Source organism: Argiope bruennichi, chromosome 8 (assembly GCF_947563725.1).
Source record: "Argiope bruennichi chromosome 8, qqArgBrue1.1, whole genome shotgun sequence".
NCBI classification, from domain to species: domain Eukaryota; kingdom Metazoa; phylum Arthropoda; class Arachnida; order Araneae; family Araneidae; genus Argiope; species Argiope bruennichi.
This window is the reverse complement of record NC_079158.1, coordinates 87,091,815-87,116,098: the sequence shown is the minus strand read 5'-3', so window position 1 is coordinate 87,116,098 and position 24,284 is coordinate 87,091,815. Positions and strand designations below refer to the sequence as shown.

Here is a 24,284-nt window from a genome sequence, read left to right as displayed (position 1 = left end):
TCAAGAGACAATTCCTTTTCACTATCGGCATTAGTGTAATCATAATCTTCGATAACTGAACCGAATTCTTTTGAATATGGATAGGTTTGTGGGTAAAAAATGTTAAGAAAATTGACTAAAAACTTAATCAGATTCGAATTGATTATTTTCTTTTCTTCTTTTTCATTTTCATTTTTAAAATCATTTTAATTATGTAAATACCGTAAGACATTTTCTATTTCGGTATGCCTTTCTTCTGTGCGATTTTTCAATGTAATATATAATTCTTCAGATAGTAATGTGTGCTGCAACATGAAATTTAGTGTTGCATTAGCTGTTAATAAATTAAAATCTCTCCGACATAATGCCTCTGTAGTCAGTTTTATTGGAAGTAGAGATGATATATTTCTGGATATTAAGTCGAATTCACTATCTGAAAAATTGATTTACAGATTTAAGTCGATTATTGCTTTTTGGATTGGATTTCTCAGTTTCAAAAATCGTTCCATTATTAGGAGTAAACTGTTCCAACGTGTTTTAGAATCTAATATTAACATATATTCTGTTTTATTTTTGGTTAGTATATATTTAAGTAATATATAATTTTTATTGGGGAACGTTTGAATATCTTAACAATTTTTCGAACTTTCTAAATTATAGGAAGCAATTCTTGATGGGTTAATATTTCATCCTCATGAGCAATTTCTTCAACAATTACATTGTCATTATCTTCATTGTCAATATCACTCTCACTCTTACTCTCTTCAATGTCAGAATCCGAAGTTTCTATATCCAAAGTATTTGGATTCTTCTGTTCTTTATTTTTTTGGTATAATACATCTATTACTCCTAATTGAATTCCATGAGCATAGCACAATTGCTGATTTGCACCAATCAACTTTCCAACTTGTTTCATAACTATTGCTCCATTAATCTTTATGGATACAATATCTTCTTTCAGGGATAATCCATGTTTCGCTAATTTAGATTTAAGCAATTAATTAAGCCCTTAATTAGCTAATTAATTTCGCCCGTTAGGGAGACATAAAAACAAAAACGTATACTACTTTGCTATGTTGGCGATCCCTGAACAATTTAAACAATTACAAGACAATTTTAAAAATTTCTAGTAAATACCGAAAAACCGGTATTTAAACTTGTGAATACCGGTATTACAAAATTGCACAAATGACTCAAAATACCGGTATTCGGTATCCCGGTATACCGGTATTGCAATCCCTACCTACGAGTCAGTTGGTCAGCAAAGGCGACTACTATATAATAAAGAAATAATTATTAATTATATTACAAGTTATTTCATATTTCTATGATTAATAATCTATCTACAATTTTATGATTTTTATGATTAAGATCTGTTACCTTAATAAAATAGAAATTCCATGTTTACGGTCGAAAAGGCTCTCCTGAAATTACTTTAAAACTATTTCCTTTAGAACTAAAAAAATCTAAGTATTTGATGATCTATAATTTATTGCCAAACACAATCAAAGGACTAACAAATAGACAGCAGAAACGAAATAAAATAAAAATCTTTAAGAAGCTAAAAACACCGAACCATATATTTTGTTTAAATTAACTAAATATCCGACATAGATATTTTTTTTCTTCTTTTCTCCTTCTTTTGCAAGACGTCATAAAAACAATCTTAAGTTGCCTAAGTTAAAAGTGCAACTAAGATGGAATTAAAGTACTTAATTTCAAGCTACAGCAACAAACTATATTTGGATAAACTAAGTATCCATAAGATGTTCAGAAAAAAATTCCTACAACATATATATATTTTTTTCTTTTCCTAGACGTTATAAAAATAATCTTAATATGCTTTAATTACTTTCTCTTCCTCGGTACATTTAACGCTAATTTGGTTCATTTTATATCTTTTAACTGAAGATGCTCGTCTCAACAGTCATGTCCATTTATTGTCATACTTTTTATTGCCCTCAGTTTTCGAAGAGACACAATAGGATGAGATGCATGAGAGGTAAAGGCAATGATCTTACAGATTACTACTAATATGCCATTAATGATAATTGTGGTAGAGATCTCATTACAAGTTAATCCTCAATCACGACGAGGTAATCCTTAGTTTCATAGTCCCAAATTGCGATAACGGAGTTTCCGTTTTCCAGTGATGCGGTCGATCATGCGGTAAGGTAATTAAATTATTTACTAAATCTATTTGATCATAAAGGGAGCTCAGTGGTTAATACAGCGTTCGGGATTAAGGCGATTAGATGAAAATTACGTACTAGTCCTTCTAATAAGATGAGGAGCCTGCTGCGCTGCCCGAAATAAAGGACGGTAAATAAGTAAATCAATATAGTTTGTAATATTGAGTCTGAATAATACATGAATGGGATTTATGTTTTAATTGAAACATTTTATAGCAAAATGAATTAAAATGTACTTAAATTGCTCGCTTTGCTATTTCTTTTTCATTGTAACTTAATATGGGATTATATGTTTATTGTTAAATTTCAATTATGAGGAATTTTAAATTAATATTCCTCAAAGAATGATCAAAGGATATAAGAAGAATTGTAGCCAATACATTTTTATCTTGGGGACCTTACGATATAGCAGGGAACATAATATTTTAAAGATATAGAAAAGATGTAATAATTCATTGGTCGCAGTTTCATCGTACTACATGCCAAGTATATTTCCAAGTATTATACCGATAATGGAATATAACTAGAAATAGCTAATAAACTATTAGAGAATCTCATTGATAGGGTGCAATTACCTTAATGTTAAAGTGTAAACAGCATTTATAAGATTTAAACGATTATTTTTAGTATTTTCGAACAAGCATGGTGACAGTGTGTGCGTTTTTAATTTTTGTGTGTTTTTGCATTTTGCATCATGTAGTAGTTTGTGTACCTATGTGTACCTTTCTGTATTTTACATCTTGCGTTTTCAGCATTTTGTAGCTTTCTGTACCTATGTGTACTTTCTGTATTTTTATATCTTGCGTTTTCTGCATTTTGTAGCTCTGTGTACCTTTCGGTACTTTTATATCTTGCGTTTTCTGCATTTTGTAGCTTTGTGTACCTATGTGTACCTTTCTGTATTTTTGTATCTTGCGTTTTCTGCATTTTGTAGCTTTATGTACCTTTCTGTACTTTTATATCTTGCGTTTTCTGCATTTTGTTCCTAGTAGTAACTTCTTATACCTTGTATAATACCTAAACGTACCTTTCTGTATTTTTATATCTTGCGTTTTCTGCTTTTGTATCTTGTAGTGACTTTGTGTTCCTTGGGAAGTTTTTATGTGTACCTTTCTGTATTTTTATGTCTTGAGTTTCCTACGTCTTCTTTCTTCTTTTTTTCTGTCTATTATAATAACACTGGTCTTAACCAATAATAATAACACCGATTAATTATTGGATGCTTAGATAATCCTCTATTTTAAGACTATTCATTCAACTTCTGGGGTGATTTTTTAAAAATTGTGGTTGGAATTCCAAATCATTTATAGCTACGAGCTTTACTAGGACGTTACTTGGGAGTTTCATAGCTGTTTTATAGTTCACTATCATTACGGCATGTCGTGAGGTTGGAGGCATTTATCTCGTAGCATGGTAGCCGATACTTCTTTAATATGTTTGCTGCCATGACTTATGCCTGTAATTTGCTCCATTTATCTAAATAAATTACTTCTTCTTTGATATCTCCTAATTGTAATAAAGAAGGACTAATCTAATTAGTAAATAGACTTCGCATGAATTATATTTTAAAAAATATCACAAAGTCTAAGTGATTTAAAAAATTTAAAAATGTTTATAAAAAAGTTCTTAAAATATAGAAAATGTTCGATAGTAATTCTGAAATACCAATACATTTGAGTATATTTTACATAAAAATAAAGTTTTCAACTCTCCACTTTAAAAAAATGAATACCTCAAGTCTTCTAATCCAATATATTCACATACATTTAAAATATTTTACATGAAACACTATTTCTGTAGATACATTGCGTATCACACTTCCAAATTAATCTGATGATTTTAATTTGTGGAGAATGATATATTTGTAGTTTACATATTAGATTAACTGATCTGAGGCTAGTTGGCTAGAAAAAAGACTAGTTGGAGAAAATTTAAATTTAGGAAACTTAAGTATATAATTTAAATAGTTAAATCATAAATAATTAGTGATATACTATTAAAAAGAAACATTCGATTGTAGAATGATTTGTTACTTTATTACATAGGTAGCCATTGTTGGGATAAGTAGAAGCAAACGATGCTGAATTCCTGTTCCTTCCTTTGCGAAATAGGCCAATTTCCTCATCATTAATAGTCTAAGGCTTAACAAAAAATATTTCTTTTAAAGTCGTTTCCACTCTAACTTACATCATTATAAGCCCAAAAAAATACAATGCCATATTCTGCCTAAGCTAATATAAAAATAATCTTAACAGAAAATATTTTTCATTGCTACATTAGAATATACAAGGGGATTTAATAATTAATTGGCTTTAGAATTTTTTGGTAATTAATTGTTTTGTAGCCACTAATAATTAAGATGGATTTTTATTGACTTTTATTCAAGAATAATATTACTTTAGCTATTCTTGGCATGTCAATAATTTGTGATTTCATAAATGGATGAAAACTAAAAGTAATAAAAAACTTTTGAAATTGGGGAAAAAAAATGAATTTATTTGAAGAGCATGTTTTCAAGCTCACAGTACGCAAATCATTTTCATCACACTGATTCCAGTTCTTCCTGCAATAATAGATGAATTCCATTATGAAAAGTTAAAAATAAAACAATTCCACAGTCTACATTTAACATTAAATTTCAAAGTCAATTTCCCGAATTAAAAAATAAAATCAATTCATTAACTGACAATGAATAGTATCTATAGCTTTGTGAATGCAAATCATTCCATAAAAATATTTTCGATTGATGGAGGTTATTGCGATTCAATGATTCATTTTTACCAGAGAAAATTTAAAGGGAAAAAGACTAAGATGAAAGAAAATATGAAATGATTCAACTTCCAAAAAGTGAATGGAAAGAGTGTAAGAAGGAAATCTATATGAGTAAATAAAATTAAAATAAAAAACTAAATAAGCATACTCAACATAAATATCCTTTTTAATAATTAACTATAACAGGAATATATATATAAATCGAATATAAAAAATATGAGAAAAAATCAGATCATTCAAATATTCATATTTACTATAATTAATCTTTTTTTACTTAGTTTGATTTAAAAATATTTTTAATCTTTGAAAATTTTTCTCTTTACAATATAAACTTTTAATAATAATACTTAACTTGTTTTGAATGCAATTGCATATAAAATATTCACAATTATTTCTTAGCTATGACCTATTTTTAGGAATAAATTTAAAAAAAATCACGATTCAATAATTCAATAAATTCACGAATAAATTTCAAAAGGCTTTTGATACAAATGATGTTCTGATGCAATAATCATTTTATAATTACTTATCTCATTGAACATATCGTCAACAGAAACTAATCTATACTTATAATAAAGCTCAATGTGTGTGTGTTGGCACTCTACAGGCCAGACCGTTCGACCAACAGCTACGAAATTTGGCACGTGTATACCTTGGAGGCCGGGAATGTGCAACTGGGGGTTATTTTTTCGAATTTTTAATTAGAATTCTATTTATTTAAAAAATAAGCGAAATTTTAACGTGTTTCTGCTATAACATCCGAAAATATTACTGCACAAAAAAGAGTTTTACATGAAGTTAAAGATCAAAAATTTATCTTTTAAATGATACCAATGTTTTAACCTTAAAATTAAATTTCTATTTTTAATTAATTTTTAAATAAATATTTTAACTATATTTTTCAACAATTTTTTTCGTACAAAATAAAAATTAAATTTAAGCTGCACGAGCACGTTTCGCATTCATGGAGAAAAATTAGCTTTTTTCAAAGTGTTGCCGTCACATTGATTAAAGCTTCATTTAAAAATAAATTAAATCTTTTTGGAAATGAAATCTGCAAAAATATGATTTTAGTCACGTGTCTGTAGGAAATGAAACAAATCTGAAATATTATTTTTTTCTAAAAAATAAATTCAAGAAAAATTATTTTATGATCTTTTACATTATCTATATTATTAATCCAATAAATCAGTTTTATTTTAAGGCAAGTTTTGTTTAATATGAACAGGATATCCATTCAAATCTGGGCCACACAGCTAATTTGTAAACCTCTAGTAATAGACGCAGATCTTCTAAAATGGTCTAAATGGATAATGATTATATTTTACGTAACTTGATCCAATAAATACTCTAATATATAACGAATTTTTGATTTTACATAAAGCTTCTGCCGTGGAAATCACGTTTAACAAAATGTTCTTGAAACACTAATATTTTAAATAAAAAATTAATTTCCAATCAACTAATTCAATCACTTAAACTGACAAATTTATGAAAATTTAAATATCACTATTCAAAAAAAAAAAAAAAAAGGATAATTTTAGATTTTCCATCATTCGTTTTAAAGAAAATACCCCAATCAGCGCGCAGGTTTCTCAAGATTAATTGCCTAATATTATAAAAATGTTGAGTTTTTCTAAATTTTTAACATTCAAAACTTCATAAATCAGTCTTAGTTAATCGTGGAAAATAGAAACATTCATTCATTTATTTAAAATTTGGTGTGTCCAGAATATTTATCAGAATATGATACCTTACTGCATAAAATTTAGACTTCATAATTTTTGAAATATATTTATAGGCTGGAACAAAATATTATTATTGATTTCATTTCAATCCTTTTGAAAGCAAAACTAAAAACTGAATTTTATGCTGAATCTGAGAAATTTTTGTTAAATTATTCTTTGAGATATTACACAAATTATGAAAAAATTTTGTAGTTCACATAAGACTTAAATACCGAACGATTCTGTTTGCAGTACTCATATTCAATAATAATAATAATAAATAAATAACAACAAAAATGATAAATAAAATAAAACGCTTGGTTTCATTAAAAAATATCTTTATATTAATTGCAATTTCAGCATTTCCACTTTAAATTAAAGTTGAAGTTTTACCGGAAATGACAACAAATTAGGAAAATATATATAGTAAATTGAACGAAACGATCTAAACAACAGTATAAGTTTGGTATGACTATCAAATTTGAAGATTAAAAATATTTTGTTTGAGAAGCTATTAAGAGACAAATTACTTAAAATATTTAATTGAAAATTGTAGCGAGCAGTAATACTGGTGAACCGGCTATTCGTCAAAGGCGGCTAGTATTACAATAAATCACTAGTGGTCGCTCCGCATATTTTACATATAATTTTTAATAATGATTTTCTCGGTCCTCTTTACAAAGTTTGGGGAATGGGTCAAGGCATAATTACCCCGGTTGCTCGTATTTTTATTTTCTGAGAACCCTATCATGGATGTATTTTTTCTGTTTCATACTATTGTAAATAAAGCTGAGTATGAATTTTGGACTTCTTTATTCTGACCAATTGAAATCAAAATTAGATACAGTGCTACAATTTTAGTGACAAGATCACAACATGTACCAAATTTCATTTATCTAAATCTCTATATTTTTTAGTTATACTCAAGTATATGCAAATTTTAAGACCTATATATTGTCAACCTAATGATGGATTTGTTTAGAAATTTGGTGCAAATTTAAACTTTAGATTCTCAAGCTATGTATCAAATTTTATACTTCGAAGCTTTTAATTTTTGTAATTATCGTATTCCCTTGCTATCGCACAGAAAGTCAAATTTCATGTAAATGAATTATTTTCATTTTTTATGAAATCTACAAATTTTATGAGAAATGCTTGTACCAAATTCCATCCCGTTTAACGCAAAATATTTTTTGAATTATCATATTTACAAACAGATAGATAAATATAATTCTAAAGAAATGTTTTGGAATCAGGGAGATCTGAAGTGCAGAAATTCATGAAACTCACGATTTCGAACTTTTTGATAATCACAACATTCTATCTTTGTACACTTCACATATGAAGAAGTAAAAAGAATTGATTACTCGCTTAGCTTAAATCAATGACTTCTATATTTGACTTAGGGACATTAACAACTAGGACAATAAACTGGAAGATACTGAATAGAAAAAATGAGCTCCGTCATATATTTAACTACAGTCTCAAGTTTACCTACAGTTTAAAGTTCTGAAAATAGAAGGCTGCAAAAATGCAAATGTTCGGCCTAATATAATTATTTACTTGAAAATTTCAGAAAGACCATTCAAAACTAAATGAGAAAAATAGTAAAAAAATGAATGACAAGGAAAGCGGATAAAAAAGGAAGATTCACAGGCGAAATATTTAATGAAATTAAAATTTTCAAATACATAGAATAACCAAGCACTTACAAATAATGGACCTTGTCCCAAATCCCTACGCCATTTCAACTTTAAAGTTTGCTATGACCGATATAGTGAAAATATCAATGATGATATAAACCACTACATATATTCTTGTCCACTGCCGGAACACATCAGAAGCTATCTTTCTCTGAGGTTATAAGTAAAAAAGAACTGATAAATGTCCAAAGATTACTGGTTTGTGTGCGTGAGCGTCTATCAGACTTATTCCTCCAAATTTAGAACTGAACTCTCTTTGCCACACATTCTAGTTTCTGAAAATTCCATCTTTTTTTTTTTTTTTTTCCTCTTTTGATTTATTTTCTATTTCAGTTTATCTTTATTTTATTTACTTATTTATTTATTTTATTTCTTATAACCTTACTTTTATTTTATTTCATACGAATTTTTTTGTTTTTGTGTAACATGTGGAGTAGGCTATACTATTTGTGTCAATTTATCATTTTCTTATTTACTTCATTTTCATGTCCATCATATCAGCACAGGTGTTATGTCTTTTGGTGAAATATTATTCCTTCCCCTCTAAATTCTATGCATGCAATAATTGCTAAAGGAGCTTATTTCAGTTCAATACCCATGTTGGTGCCTACCATATAATAAATAAAGTTCTAAAATACAGAATACCATTTTTTTGAATTTTGTATTTTTAAAAACATTTATGTTTAATTTTTAAACGAAATCAATAGCATCTACACATAATTGAAAAGAAATCCTATGAGTTTTAAACAAGGTGTTAGCGAGATATTTAAATTTTAATCTTGTACAGCACTGGAAGAATACTAAAGATATCTTCAGCCTTAATGACCAAAAAATCATCAGAAGTTTCAAATAAAACTCCACTTTTAAAACTTGACGTTCTTACGGTTAACATTATATATATATTTTTTCTGATTTATGTTTTGATTATTATTGAGTTCAAATTCAGAATTAGAAAAAGAAAAACAGACCAGAAAAATTAATTGGATGAAATGTGAAATTTTCTGAAAATTTAAAATAAGCCACAAAATAAAGCTGAATACATTTTGAGTACCTAATTTTCAACTATGATATTCTAACAGTCAAAATTATAGCCCTTCTTATTTATATTTTTACAAACTAAAACTGAAAAATAGAACAAACTATCTTTAAGATGAGTTACAAATTTTTAATTTTATTATCATTGACTTCAAATTAAAACTAATAAGTAAATAAATAAATAGAATAGAAATAGAACAAATTATTTTGTGAAAAGTGAAGTTTATTACACCTTTAAGATGAACCACAAAATAAAAAAGAGCACATTGTGAGTTCACTTTAAAAGCAAATTATCTGAAAAACAAAAACAATAATTCGAATTCATTTTTGTACGTTTTCGTATCGATTATGAGAGCTTAACTATCCTTTTTAAATAGGGAAAACTTCAAAAATAACAACTTTTCTGGATGGTTTTCAAAAGCAGTAATATAGAATTCAATTTCCCCAGTGATAAGTGTAGCAAAAATCGCTGATGATTATTGGGCGTATCCCTTTATATTATTACACATATTTTTTTACGCATTTTTAATGGTTAACAAATATCTCACTAAAATGCATGAATTAAAGTTAAAAGGTCCATTATATCAATTTTGACGCAAGATCACAAGATTGAAATTATTACAATTGTCGCTGTAATATTGAATAGGGGAGAATTCTAGGCTATTTAGAAAATATACCAAATTACGTGCGTTTCATACATATAAGCCATGCTCATCTGGTGAAGTAGTACGACTGGGCGAAATGCCATCAAACTAAAATTTTTACTGACACCTATTTGCCTCGAATTTTGTTTTTCAAAAGTAATCCTCTAAGTAATAATTGTACTATGGTGAAATATATTCTTATGATTATATAATATGTCAGATTGAATAATGTCGACCAGTGTTGAAATAGTTTTCAGTTGCTTAGCGATGAAGAATAAGAAAATGCTTAGATGTACATGACAACATTTTTAGGAAGAATAAAAAGGCGAAATAGAAATACGTTATTTAACTTTATAAATTCACTTAGTCACTTATAATGTGGAAAGAATGACAATATTACGTGTCCGCATCTTATTTCCTGCCACTGTTAATTAAAGGAAAAACATTATTTGACCAATAATAAAACATGGATCTGTTATTTTGTATCATTCATTTATATTAGCATTCCTTTTGCAAGAATTAGAAGAAGAAGGAAAAAAAAATAATAGTCATCGATCTTTTCTCGAGAGGAAATAAGATTGCTGCTTTGCTATTAGAGATAAAGCAATGTTTAATTCCCTTTGAAACATGGCATTTTTATTTGATAAAGTGTTTGATTCCCGCTGGATCAAATATCAAAGAACCAGAGGCCCTTTTCTATGTGCTAGTCTATTCTTGCTCGAAAATCTTAGGAAATAGAAGTTAAGTTAGAAATCCACACAGCGAAAAATGAGGTTTCACTCTTTAATTTCTTTTTATTTCTTTATTAATTTTCAATCTCGTCTTAAACTGGCTGATGAATAGTAACTATTGATAATAAAATGCATATTGCACTTTAAAATTATAGCATGAAGTACTGAAAAATATTTATTATATTCTTGTATTTTCACTTCTCTATATAACAGACTTTTTATATGGAATATATTTGTATGAATTTCATATTTCGTTCCCAAATCAGAATTAATATCAGGACAATTCTCAGAGCTTTTAAATGCTTAGGTATTTTTTTTCTAAAAAAAAAGCCTTTCAAATGCTTTGGGAGAATACAAGGAAAAAAAAAAGTTTATCATTAGTGTGAATGGATAGTAAAGTTTCGAAATCAAATCTGAAAAAACTTTAGGGATTCTCAGTATTGCATATTTTTCATAAACAACTTCTTCTATTGGATAATTTTTTTTGTAATAAATAAATCTGAATATCATAAAGTTGGTTAATTTAAGGAAGATTAATAAAAATAACGGTAGTTCCAAAAATATTTGTCACAAATATTTTGCTAATGCCATATGCCTAAAATTCAAAATATTTCCATTATATTAGTAAAAAAGTGAATAATTAGTTCATTATGTCGAAAATGATTAGTTTAATAGAATGAATTTAAAATGTTAATTATGTTAAATAATTGTATTGACGTTGAAATAGAAAAACTGACAGATATATTGCTTTTTGAATTGAGTTTTTTGTATATATATATATATACAAATAATATATATATATATATATATATATATATATATATATATATATATATATATATATATATATATATATATATATATATATATATATATATATATATATATGAAAGAATCTAAAATTAAAAATATTTTGGAAACGAAACTAAATTATTTCGGAATCGCAACTAAAAAAAATATTTCGGATTCAAACTAAAAACTAAAACAGGAACTGAAGACTTTCTCAAGGGTAACTGGCAGCAGGGATTTAAAAAAAAGTAATTTTTTTTGTGAGGAAAAACAGACTAAAAAGTCAACAATTGACCTCGTGACCCGAAAATTCCCTGGAATTAGACCTAAGAGATACACCATTTTTACAGAAAAGAAAACAAAAAAAAAACAATAAATTAGAAAAATACGACCACTAATAAGCAAAAATACAATAACATAAATAAACAAATAATAACGCTCAAACTAATTATGAAAACGGAATGTCTATTTTTATTTTAGGTAAAGGATTAATACCAAACATACACCCACACATATATAATGATTATTCTTTAATGCATTTCTATGGTATGTAAAAACACTAGGATGCTATTAAGAATAAATTTCTCTTACTTTTTAAGTTCTTACACTTTATTAAATTTCACAGCAATTTTGATTGATCGACAGATTTTTTAGTTCTAATTGGAACGGCTTCTATAGAAATCGTTATACATTAAGATGAAAGTTGAAATATAACTATTTTTCCTTTTTCGTATAAGAAGTATAGACAAAGCATTATAATTATCAAAAAAAAAAAAAAATCGTACTTGGGATTTTGAAAAACTTTTGCTTTTCCTTCCTCCCTGAGTATGTAAAACAGATTTTTAAAATTTGTCTATATATATATATATATATGTTACCGTGAAAGACCGAAATCAGAGAATGTCGACATTCACCGGTGAATGTCGACAAACACCAAATACGTCGGTGAAAGATCGAATATTTCCTTACATTCTTGTACATTCGGACCCTCACCTGTGTATGTTGACAATCACAGATATGCTCGGGTGGAGGTCGAACAGAGAGGAGCCGACAAAGAGGCGACTGGCTGTTTCTCGCCAAATCCTTTGTTCTGGTGGAGGCCGAAAAGAGAGGAGCCGACAAAGATGCGACTGGCTGTTTCTCGCCAAATCCTTTGTTCTGGTGGAGTCTCCCGCCAATTCCTGGCGACTGGCTGTTTCCGGCCAAATCCTTTGTGCTGGTGGAGTCAGTCAGGTTTGTCAGTCTTATGCATATCAAGGTTCGATGGTGAGAGCAAAGTTTTCTTAATTTTTTTTTCTGATTTCCTGATTTATACAGAATGGATACTGCAGTGAATTGTGATCTTTTTCTTGAAAAGTTAAATGTATTAATTGCGGGTAAACGAGAAGACAATTGCTTTTATTTTTCTCGAGAAAAGTACTCTAAAATACTTTCTGAAGTGGTTTCTACTAAAACTAAGTGCAACACACCTTTGGATTACAGACGATTAAAACGTTTTGACGTTTTAAAAATCAATGATGAAGAGAAGTTAATTGTACCATTAAAACCAGGAGAAACGAATATACAGTATTATGTTACCAATGAGGAATTGTTCAGTATACTATATGAAGCTCACACCAGGACAGGCCATGGAGGAAGAACACGTATGCTTAAAGAGTTGCAAAATAAATACAAAAATATTACATATGAAGTTGTAATGTTGTATTTAAATCTATGCAAACAGTGTCAAATGAAACACAGTGCACCTAAGAAAGGTATTGTTGTGAAACCAATGATCAGTTCTGAGTTAAACACAAGATGTCAAGTTGATCTGATAGATCTGCAGTCAAACTCAGATGGTGAATATAAGTTCATAATGGTGTATCAAGATCATTTAACTAAGTTTGTCCAGCTACGACCTTTGAAAACTAAGAGGGCTGAAGAAGTAGCGTATCACGTTCTTCCAATATTTTTAACATTTGGTGCTCCAGCAATATTGCAATCAGATAATGGTAGAGAATTCAGTAATCAAGTCATATCCGAAATATGCGCTATGTGGAAAGATGTTAAAATAGTTCATGGAAAGCTCCGTCACAGTCAAACACAAGGCTCAGTTGAAAGGGCCAATCAGGATATACAGAATATGCTAACTGCATGGATGAACGATAACAATACAAATAAATGGTCAGAAGGTTTACCCTTTGTTCAATTTGCCAAGAACACTACATACCACGAAGGAATACGCCAAAGTCCTTATGAAGCCATGTTTGTAATTAAAGCGAAAAGAGGCATAGCATCGTCTTTTTTGCCTAGCGAACAAATCGCAAGTATCGAAACTGAGGAACAACTTGAAGAAATCGCCAATACTTTTGAAACCGAAGAACAGCTTGAAGAAACTGGTAATACTTCTGAAAAAAAATTTGAGCGGTGGTCAAACCGAAAACCAAATTCCAAAGAAAAATATTGAAGAGGACTTGCAATCTACCACGCCTTCACATTAAGTTCTGAATGGAAAACACGAGTTAATTTCTATAAAAAGAGCAGCCGCGAAAGAGAATCTTCTACTGCAAGCAACAAAAATGTTGCGAACCTCACAAAATCAATTTCCTCCTGCTCAAATTGGTGATACTGTACGAATACAAGTCCCTGATGTCGACCGTGGTCGTACATATAACCGAAATGTGTTAGCGGTTGTTGTTGGAATAAAAGACTCCGACTTCTATAAACTTGCGAATGAAAATGGTACCCTCAAGCAGCTTTACACACGTAATCAGTTCGAAATTTGTAAAGAAAAGCTCCTTTCCATAGATAAGATTTCTTTTCAAGAAATTTCGCTGAGAGAAGCAGCTGCAGCTAATTCGAGAAGCGGTGGGCAAGGCTATACACGCTGTAATTGCAAAAGGAAGTGTTCCACAAATAAATGCAGTTGTAAAAGGAAGGGCCTCTTGTGCAATTCAAAGTGTCATAATAGTTTAAGTTGTTGCAATAAATAAGATTTGATTCACATAATTAAGTAAGTTTTTTATTACTATTATTTTATTTTCTTATTGAACGTACTGTATAATGAAGTAAGTTTTTTATTTCTATTATTTTCCTTTCTCATTTTGAAAGTACTGTGTGTTTTAAGTTCTTAGCTATTCCTCTCAGAAAGAGAGGCGAAAAATTTATCGCGACTGAATCACGGAGAAAAAAATATGAATCTCGGACATTTTCAACATTCACCATTAGTGCATTGTGAATGTCGACATTCACCAGATTTCGGTGTTTCACCGTAACCTATATATATATATATATATATATATATATATATATATATATATATATATATATATATATATATATATATATTAACATGATAACTGAAAATCGCTTTGAGCTGAATGAATGTAGATTTGGATGTGCACTTTACTCTGGATTTGTAGATTTCTATCAAATTTTGAACAAACTCCATTTAGAAGATGTCTGTATGACCGGCTGTTCGAATATAATTCAAAAGCATAATTACAAAACGAGATGAATTAAATTTGGTATTCAAATTTGATAATTAATAATTATTAAAAAGTATATCTGTTCAGGAAATTAATAGAATTAAATGCTAAAAAGAGGTGCACAATTATTAAAGTTTCATTGGGCATAACGTTGAGTTAGAAAAAATGCACAGCAATTATCTACGATTATATCAGAAGCCATCCAGAGACCTTAGATGATATAAAAGAATCCAGAAATGTCAATTAAATGTTTTATTAGGTTACATTTTGTACGTAGAATATACATTCTCATATTTTCTTGTTCAATGGTCTTTTCACTGCTATACTTGCATCATAATTGAGGTGGACTGACGAACCTTTTTGAAAACACGAGAGCTTTCATCTACATTTGCCAGAGACGAACATTCTATTAAGAATTGCAGAGCAAAATTTACTGGTATACTTTTTCAAATTCTCTTTATATGATTTAAAATATAAATAAAAAATAATTGAAATTTAAAGTGAAACTCTACGAACAGCGTCTCCCGGCTCATGAGGCTGGTGTTTCCCAACATACATATCTAATGACATTTGGCTTATTCTTGTGTTTCCCATTTCCTATTTACATCTAATACAGCGTTTCTCAACCTTTCAGTATTCGTGGCCCAGTTTTCAATCATAACTTTCATCGCGCCCCCCCTACAATAAAATGTATAAAACAATAATGTATATTGAGTATTTTGGATTTTGTTTTTAAATTATTTTTAATTAACTGCCAAAACAAGAGTAAAATCGAGCCAACGTTGGCGAGAAACCCCATCTTGCATTTTGGACAAGCGGACAGTGAACAGATGAAGCGAATGAAAGCGAAGAAAATTTAAATATTATATTTGAACTGAAAACCAAAAAGGGGGATAATGTTAAAAGAATATGAAAGAAGAAAAATTCATCAATGAAAGTTAACCTAGCTAAATTTAGAAATGGGGAATAGATTTTTTATAATAATAAAAGAAATAAAACAGAAGAATGACAAAACGAAAGTGAAAAAAATAGGAATGTTTGTGCAAGGGAATCCCCACGACCGAAGCCGTCTCGAGTATGCTCGGAGTAAATGTTTTCTCATAAGAAGAAGGATAATATTCGATACGCAAGTTTCAATTCCAGCCAGTCTCATTCGAGTCGATCCTTTTATCGCTATCGAACCAATTGTAAATTTATATGTTATATATGTTTTCGTGTTAATTGCAATTCACCATATAAAATATTCACGGCAGCAGATTTATGCAGACTCATGAATAAATTTTTAAGCTGAAGTAAGCAAGCATTAGACGAAGTCAAGCATCAACAAGTACACAGACGAGCGTGGTTCCGAAAATAAAATCAAGGAAATATTCTCAAGAATACTTACATATTGGGTTTACCAGTACTGAAGTAAATGAAGAAAAAAGGTCCCTGTGTATCATTTGCACAAAATTGTTGGCCTCAGACAGCATGAAATCTAATAAACTTAAACGACATTCGGAAACGCTTCATAGTGAGTACGTCAACAAACCCAGAGAATCCTTCGAATTAAAATCATAACAATTTGCGTGACAAATTGTTTTCAATACAGCTTGACGAAGCAACAGATAGTAATAAAGATGCTCATTTAGTTGCCATGTTCGAATTTGTGGTAATATGTCAGTAATAGAACTACTTTTCTGCAAACCAATAGAACTCAAAACATCAGCACTCGCATTATTTGCTATTTTAAATGATTTTATGAACGAGGCAAACATAGAATGGAAAAATTGCGTCGGAATATGCACCGATGGTGCTCGTTCAATGTCCGAAAGATTCCAAAATATATAAGCACTTTTAAAACAAAAATTGCCTCAGTGCACACATTGCATGATCCACAGTGAAACTTTGACTTTGAAAGAAATGGGTCCTGGTTTGAATATTGTGTTAACTACAGTTTAAACCGTAGTAAATTATATAAAAATGAGACCTCTGAAATCGTGAATCTTTTCCGTACTTACACTTTGTGAAGACATGGGTTCCGTACATTCAGTGTTACTATTTTATTGCGAGGCAAGATGGTCATCACGTGGGAAATTTTTGTAACTTGTTTATGAATTAAGAGAAGATATCGCCATTTCCTAGAAGAAGAAAACAGACCGGAGGCCGAGAATTTTCGCGAAAGTTTATTTGTGATGAAATTGAGGTACTTGGTCGACATATTCGAGAATTTAGACTGGCTATTTCTAATATTAAGTCTTCCTTCGAAAAACTTTGCTCTGCAAGACAGGCCCAAGGAAGTCACTAATAATAATTAAATTTGTTTTTAATTTAGTATGTTTTGATTAAGTAAGTAGTTTTACTTCAATAAGTTATTAAATATGTCGAAATGTATTTTGTTTTCTATGTGTATGTGTGCTTTCCTTTCAGTCATAATATTTTCTCTTGGATTTTCTCACGCCCCACTTCTAGTGTGCTCGCGCCCCCCTAGGGGGGTCGCGCCCCACAGGTTGAGAATCGCTGATCTAATATTTTCCACATTTTATCATCTTTGCTAATTATTCAATTGACTGAAGTTTTAAATGAATTTAATTTTTATAAGAGTACACTTAAAACAGAAGTAATGAAACGCTTAAGTATTTGAAAAGATAGAAGAATATTCTCAGACAAATTTAGTTGTAATAGTCTGGACGAATTTTATATCAATTTTGAATATACTTCAATCTTAAACATATTAAAAATGCTTACAAATGTTTTGCACTTAAAAAGCAAGTCGGAATTTTTATAGCACTTATTTAATGAATTTATGTACCAAGTCTTTTGTTCTATTTAGTCTAAATCACAAATAATATTAGATAACTAGAGGTTTTAAGACGATAAAAAATGTAGAATAAAACCAAAAACTTCGAGATGTTAAAATAAAAATGTTTTTTTCTCTTTTTTCATAATATCTATTGACTGCAGATGAACTTATCATGTCGTTTTCAATTACTCATGGAACATGTTATTAATTAATGAAAAGAAAATTAATTAAAAGAGATTTTTTTGCTTGTTAATTTATGTTCATATGCATGATCAAAATTTCGAGAATTTCTTTTACTCGTTCTGCTTCAAAAAAGGAAATGTAAAGGGATTTTTTTTTATAAATAAAAATAATGGTAATAATTTTTTTATGTTTTTGATCAATTTCAAAATACAAGAAAAGCTAAATGTTGGAAAAAAGTTCTTTAATAATTTTTAAGAATTACTGTTATATTTAACTAAGTTCTAATTAATAAGTTTCAATGAAACGCTTTAATTTAGTCTCTAAAACTGACAATCTCTTTCCATTCTTTTCAGTCATTTTTCATTAAAGATGTTAATTTTGCTTTTGTTCATACTTACTTGTACTGATATAACAAATGAGACTCGGATAAATTTTTTTTTCAGAATCTTGATTAATGTTCTAATTTCACATGCATGTTAAGTCTTAATTAACAATTAAAAATGATAGATTTTCACTGAAGTCCCGTCATAAATATTCTAGATAGATTTTTAAAGAATCTTTCGTGCGCTTATTATATTTTATGAAAGCAGAGATAAATTTTGGTGTTAGAATTCTGGTTAAATGTTTCAAGGAAATAATTGAATGATACATTTAAAATGATTTGTTCAACTGATGTATGACTTTTTGCCACTACTTTTTTCAGAACGAAAAAAAATTCATTTGTCATCAATAAGTTCATTCATGTATACGTAATGTGATACAGTAATGAAATAATTTTAAACAATAGGTTACTTTTTAAAAGTTTTTTTGGTGAAGTAAAAGCATTTAGTAATTCAAAGTTTTAACAATCTATACTCTTTCATGTGGTATAGAATTTGCATCTGAATTATTAATTGCTTATTTTAAGATTTCAGTATTCTGTTAAGTTTATAAGAAAAATTGCAGAGAGAATGCAAGACGCTGACGTTAACTGTTGAGCATTTCAACTAATAAATTCAATATTTGTGGAATTTTTTTACATATATAAGTAGAATGGCATTTTAAAAATTTAATCTGGTTGAATTAATTTGTCTTTTAATTTAATCAATATTATTAGTTAAAAATAATGCAATAATATCATCTTGCACAGGACAGGATGAATTGGGCATGATTGAAATATTTATAAAACCTGTAAAATGCATAACTAAAGCATACATAATACTTAAAAGTTGAATGCCTTTTTGTTCTTAGAAGATACAAATTAGTACTTTGGTTAATAGAAATATTTTTAAGTTCGTTTTCTTTAATATTATGTAATAAAAGAGTAACTTTGTTAAAAGCTTTAGCTCTTAGTAAATTAACATAATTCAAAACTGGATATTTTTTATTATCAAAAAAGAAGCAAGAATTTCCATTTTTCTAAGTTTCATGATTCATCGTGCCACTATGGGTAATTTTTGGAACATTATATACTAGTTTTCTGATGAAATGTCAAAATAGATTTTAAAAAATGCCGGAACTGCTCTGTGTGTTTGAAGTTTCAAATGACAGTATAAGTTTCGAGGTTTTAAGTTTTAAAAACAAATTTCATTTTTTTTTAGTAATGGATCCTTTTTTTTGTTTTATTATATGTTCTTTCTGTGCATTATGTGTCCTCATTTGAAGTAAGATATCTTCTAAATGTAAGATTGATAAAATGATACATATAGGGATATGAATTTTACATTATAATATGAAATAGTTTATGAATTTGTGGTGAATCGCATATAAGCCAGTAACAACTCTTCTACCCGAATGATCGTTTTGGTATAATTGTTAAGTTACTGGACTGCTAACCTAAAGGTCCCAGGTTCTATCCTAGCGCGTCTCATACCGCTTCATTGGTGACCTCGGACCTCAAAATGCGTCCTTGGGAAGCAATCGGTAAAGTTTCTAGGTTGTCTAATTACATCTGAAGGCGTGAAACCTTTACCGGAAAACGTTCAAGCCATTTCTGATTTTCCCAAACCTCAAAATATATCTGAGCTAAAGCGTTTCTTGGCCATGCTCAATTTTTACCGTCGATTTTTGCCTCATGCCGCTCAGACTCAAGCTAGCCTACACGAACTTTTAAAAAACTCTAAAAAGAATGATAAGCGACTTGTTCCTTGGACTGACCTCACTACAGAAGCTTTCGAAAAATGCAAATCTGATATTGCAAATGCAGCTACTTTGAACTTCCATTCACCTAACCAGCAATTATCTATCATGGTTGATGCTTCAGACTCAGCCATCGGATCTGTCCTCCATACAACTACGTCTAATGGTCAACAACCTCTAGCATTTTATTCCCGAAAACTTACGCCCTCAGAACGTAAATACAGTACGTATGATAGGGAACTTTTGGCGATATATGCAACTATCAAACATTTTCGACACTTGTTGGAAGGTCAAAATTTCATAATATTTACAGATCATCGACCTCTTACTTTTGCTTTCACCAAAAAATCTGACTCTTCTTCTCCAAGACAACTAAGATACCTTGATTTCATTGCACAATTCAGCACCGACATCAGGCACGTATCGGGCTCAAAAAACGTTGTAGCTGATACCTTATCTCGTATTAATGAAATACAGTTACCAAAAATAGACTTTTCTGCCATGGCGGAAGCACAAGCATCTGATGAAGAACTTCAGACTATTTTGGCAAAGAATGAACTGTCACTTTGTTTAAAACCTCTCTCAACCGACCTCAATTCATCTAAACTTTACTGTGATGTCAAGCAAAACAAAATTAGACCTTACGTCCCAGAAATTTTCCGAAAGAAAGTTTTTCTATCTTTGCACAATATTTCCCACCCAGGTATCCGTGCCACTAAACATTTGATTTCAGAGAGATTCTTTTGGTCGTCCATGCAAAAGGACATTTCAAATTTCACCCGTTCATGTCTAGATTGCCAAAAATCTAAAATAGCTAGACACACCAATAGTCCTCTTAAATCTTTTCAATTACCTGCAGCCAGATTCGATATGTTCATCTAGATCTCGTAGGACCTCTTCCACCTTCAAACAATTGCGGATACCTACTTACCTGCATAGATCGTTTCACACGATGGCCTGAGGCAATTCCCATTCCTGATATTTCTGCTGAAACTGTTGCGCGTGCATTCATAACTCATTGGATCTCACGCTTCGGTTTGCCTTCAATAATCACGACAGATCAAGGACGACAATTCCAAAGCAACTTGTTTTCTTTGCTCAGCAAACTCTTGGGTGTCCAAAAGATCCGAACGACCCCATACCACCCAAAAAGCAATGGAATAGTCGAGCGATTCCATCGATCTCTTAAACAAAGCCTCCGATGTCATGCATCTACGAAATGGACCGAATCAATTCCTTTGGTTTTTCTCGGACTCCGAACCGCATTAAAAGAAGATCTACAGTGCACATCGACCGAACTAGTTTATGGCTCAACCCTTAAACTACCATCAGAATTTTTTGAATCCCCTTCAATTAACGTCGAGCCTCATGAGTTCCTAATAAATTTACGGACCTTGATGGATCAACTTAAACCTGTTGCTACTGTACCTCATGACACCAAGAAAGTATTCGTTCATCCAGCTCTGGACACTTGCTCACATGTGTTCGTGCGCCACGATGCTGTTAAAAAACCTTTACAAGCGCCATACGATGGACCATACCTCGTACTCAAACGAACTGATAAAATGTTCACAATTGAAAAGAACGGCAAACAGTCCACGATCAACATTGATCGCTTAAAGCCTGCGTTCTTCGAGAACTCTCACCAGTCCTCTGCACCAGCAATATCACCACCAGTTGCAGTTCCGACTTCACCAAAACCAGTACCTGAACTGTCTCCATCGAGTCCTGTGTCACCTACAAATTCCACTCCAGTACCTTATGTGACCAGATCTGGCCGACGAGTTCGCTTCAACACTCGTTACCTCTAACTTCAGTGCCTGCTGCACTACTAGAGGGGGGAGTACTGTGGCGATCCTGCTTCCATCAAAATGACTGTATTCGAAAAACTATTTTCCTAACTGCGCACCGGAAGTACGAAGCAGTTATCTACGATCAAGCGCGCAAGCTGTGCGAATTAAAAAGATAAAATTTCCGGTCTTTCACAAAATCTGTTGTCTGTCGATGTGTTAGCGTTAAAAATTAAAAGATGTTTATTTTTATATAAAAAAAGTCGTCGCTCATTCTTTATGTGTGGATGTAACTTAACTATCCCAATTTGCAACCTTCTCCACTAAAACATCCCACAAATTCTTCTGGTCAATAAATATTCATGTGTAAATTACTCGCAAGTACTTAAGAGTCTTTCTGATTTAATAACCATTTATGAGGAATTATTCATATTTATAAATATTTGGGACATATTATTTCAAATTTAAATTGCCGTTCATTGACACAATTTAAAATCATAATTGATTTTACGCAACAATTATTTTCAGTACTCAATAAAGATTTTTTTTACAACTTACAATCAAAGATTTTTTGATTTCACTATAAAAATAATTATTTATAATCCTTAAATATTATTTAAGTGCATTAAATTTCCGAAAAAAATTGCTGTACTCGAAATTAAAACATGCATTCGATCTAAATTTTGTGGCAGCAAAGAAAAAACAAACTTTTTATGTAGAGTTTGTCTATTTTAAACCGACTGAAAACATTAAAAGAAATTAGAAAATAAACAATTTGATAATCAATAAGCATTTCAGATCAATATTGAATCAAGTTTGTGATGTTATTTTATGTTGAAAGAAGTCTATAAAAGCATTAAAAAAATGGTGCGTTTAAAAAGATGCGAATAATGATCGTGGGGTTTGATTTAATCCTAATTTAGAAAATTGTATAAAATGATATTCTAATTCCCTTTAAGCTGTATATATACAAATTACTGAATACAAAGAAACGAAATTGAAGATAAACAGGACAACTTACTGCGTTCTTTTAAAGAAAAGAATTGTTATACTATTGGGATAAGTAAAACATATTTTATAAATGCAAAGTTCCTGCAAAGCATGTGAAAGCTTACTAAAGACGCTTTTATGCATTTTTCGTAACTTTCTAAAAGAAAATCTGTTTTGCATCATTCCAAAAGATTACAATTCTTAAAATTGAATCGTAAGAAGAGATGAGAAAAAAGCTTTAAGTAAATAACGTGCTTTGTCTTTACTTTTAGGTCATTCCATTCAAAGGTTTAAAAAATATTTTCATGCTTTTCTTTTGAAGCTTGAATTTGTAACATAAATCAACACATTTTTTATGCTTATAAATCACTAGGGATTTTCATGTCCTTTCAAAGAGCAGGAAACTTATCACAGGCGCGAATTCCTTGAAATAATAAAAGGAAAGAAAGCTTAAACGAATTTAGGGGTGATATTTGTTTAAGCGCTTAACTCTAAGTCTTCAATTATGCTTTTATTTCAGCAGTGGCATGACGTGCCTTGCACATTAAACAAATTTAGAACGTTCTTCGAAATAAAAGTTTTTATTAACAAGTTATTCACGATATAAAATACTCTCGATAAATTTGTATTTTATTTTTGACATTTTGAGAAAAACAGTTGTGGAATTGCTCTTTTAATTTCAGAAAAGAAATTAAAATCAACAATTCTTTTATTATAAGTCGTTTGAATCTTCTAAAATAAATTTATTTGTAAAAATCTGGAATAAATGACACACTGATGTATTGCTGAGTGTTATTATGATAAGAATAATGTTATTGTTACTATAATGACTTTTTCTCTTCCTCATATGTAGGGTTATTACATAAATTGCTTGCGAGAATTCATATTTTATTTTAAATGTATGTATTCTTCAATGTGTGATTGTATGCATTATTCAAAAATGCTTCATATTAATTTTTAGGTTTAATGTCTTAGTCATGACAAAGTGAAAATTTGAATTAACAATCGAATAGATCGTGCTTATCTAAAACATTATTTCACAAAAGTTTCATTATAACTGGAAAAGTTTTGAAAAAACCCATTTAAGAAAATGATTTTGAAGTAAATAACATTTTTTTATTTTTATTTTTTTTATTTTGCTATCTTTTAAATTTGTTGAAGAAATAAGTAAGCATTTTTAACTGTGTTTTTCTTCCTACTTTTATAGTGATATTTATAAAAATTAATAATGCCAAAATTAAATCATTTATAATAGTTACATTTCTATTTTTAAGAAATTATTTTTCAAATGGAAATTTTCTTAAATGGCAACGCACAAATTTCCCTTTAATATTATTCATTTTTTTAAATGCTGATGTCAACATTAAATATTCATCTGAATT

The 24,284-nt window shown here is 29.8% G+C and overlaps 1 protein-coding gene across 1 annotated transcript; it reads left to right on the top strand.

The window, feature by feature from the left end:
* Window positions 1–14,130: 14,130 nt before the first annotated feature.
* LOC129980684 (uncharacterized) lies at window positions 14,131–14,544 on the top strand. The gene has a single exon (XM_056091065.1). The coding sequence runs from the start codon at window positions 14,131–14,133 to the stop codon at window positions 14,542–14,544; it is 414 nt and encodes a 137-aa protein (XP_055947040.1).
* The last annotated feature ends 9,740 nt before the right edge of the window (window positions 14,545–24,284 follow it).

Bases quoted from the DNA above. Each gene is read 5' to 3' on its own strand.
- LOC129980684 (XM_056091065.1), top strand. From the start codon at position 14,131: ATGTTGCGAACCTCACAAAATCAATTTCCTCCTGCTCAAATTGGTGAT.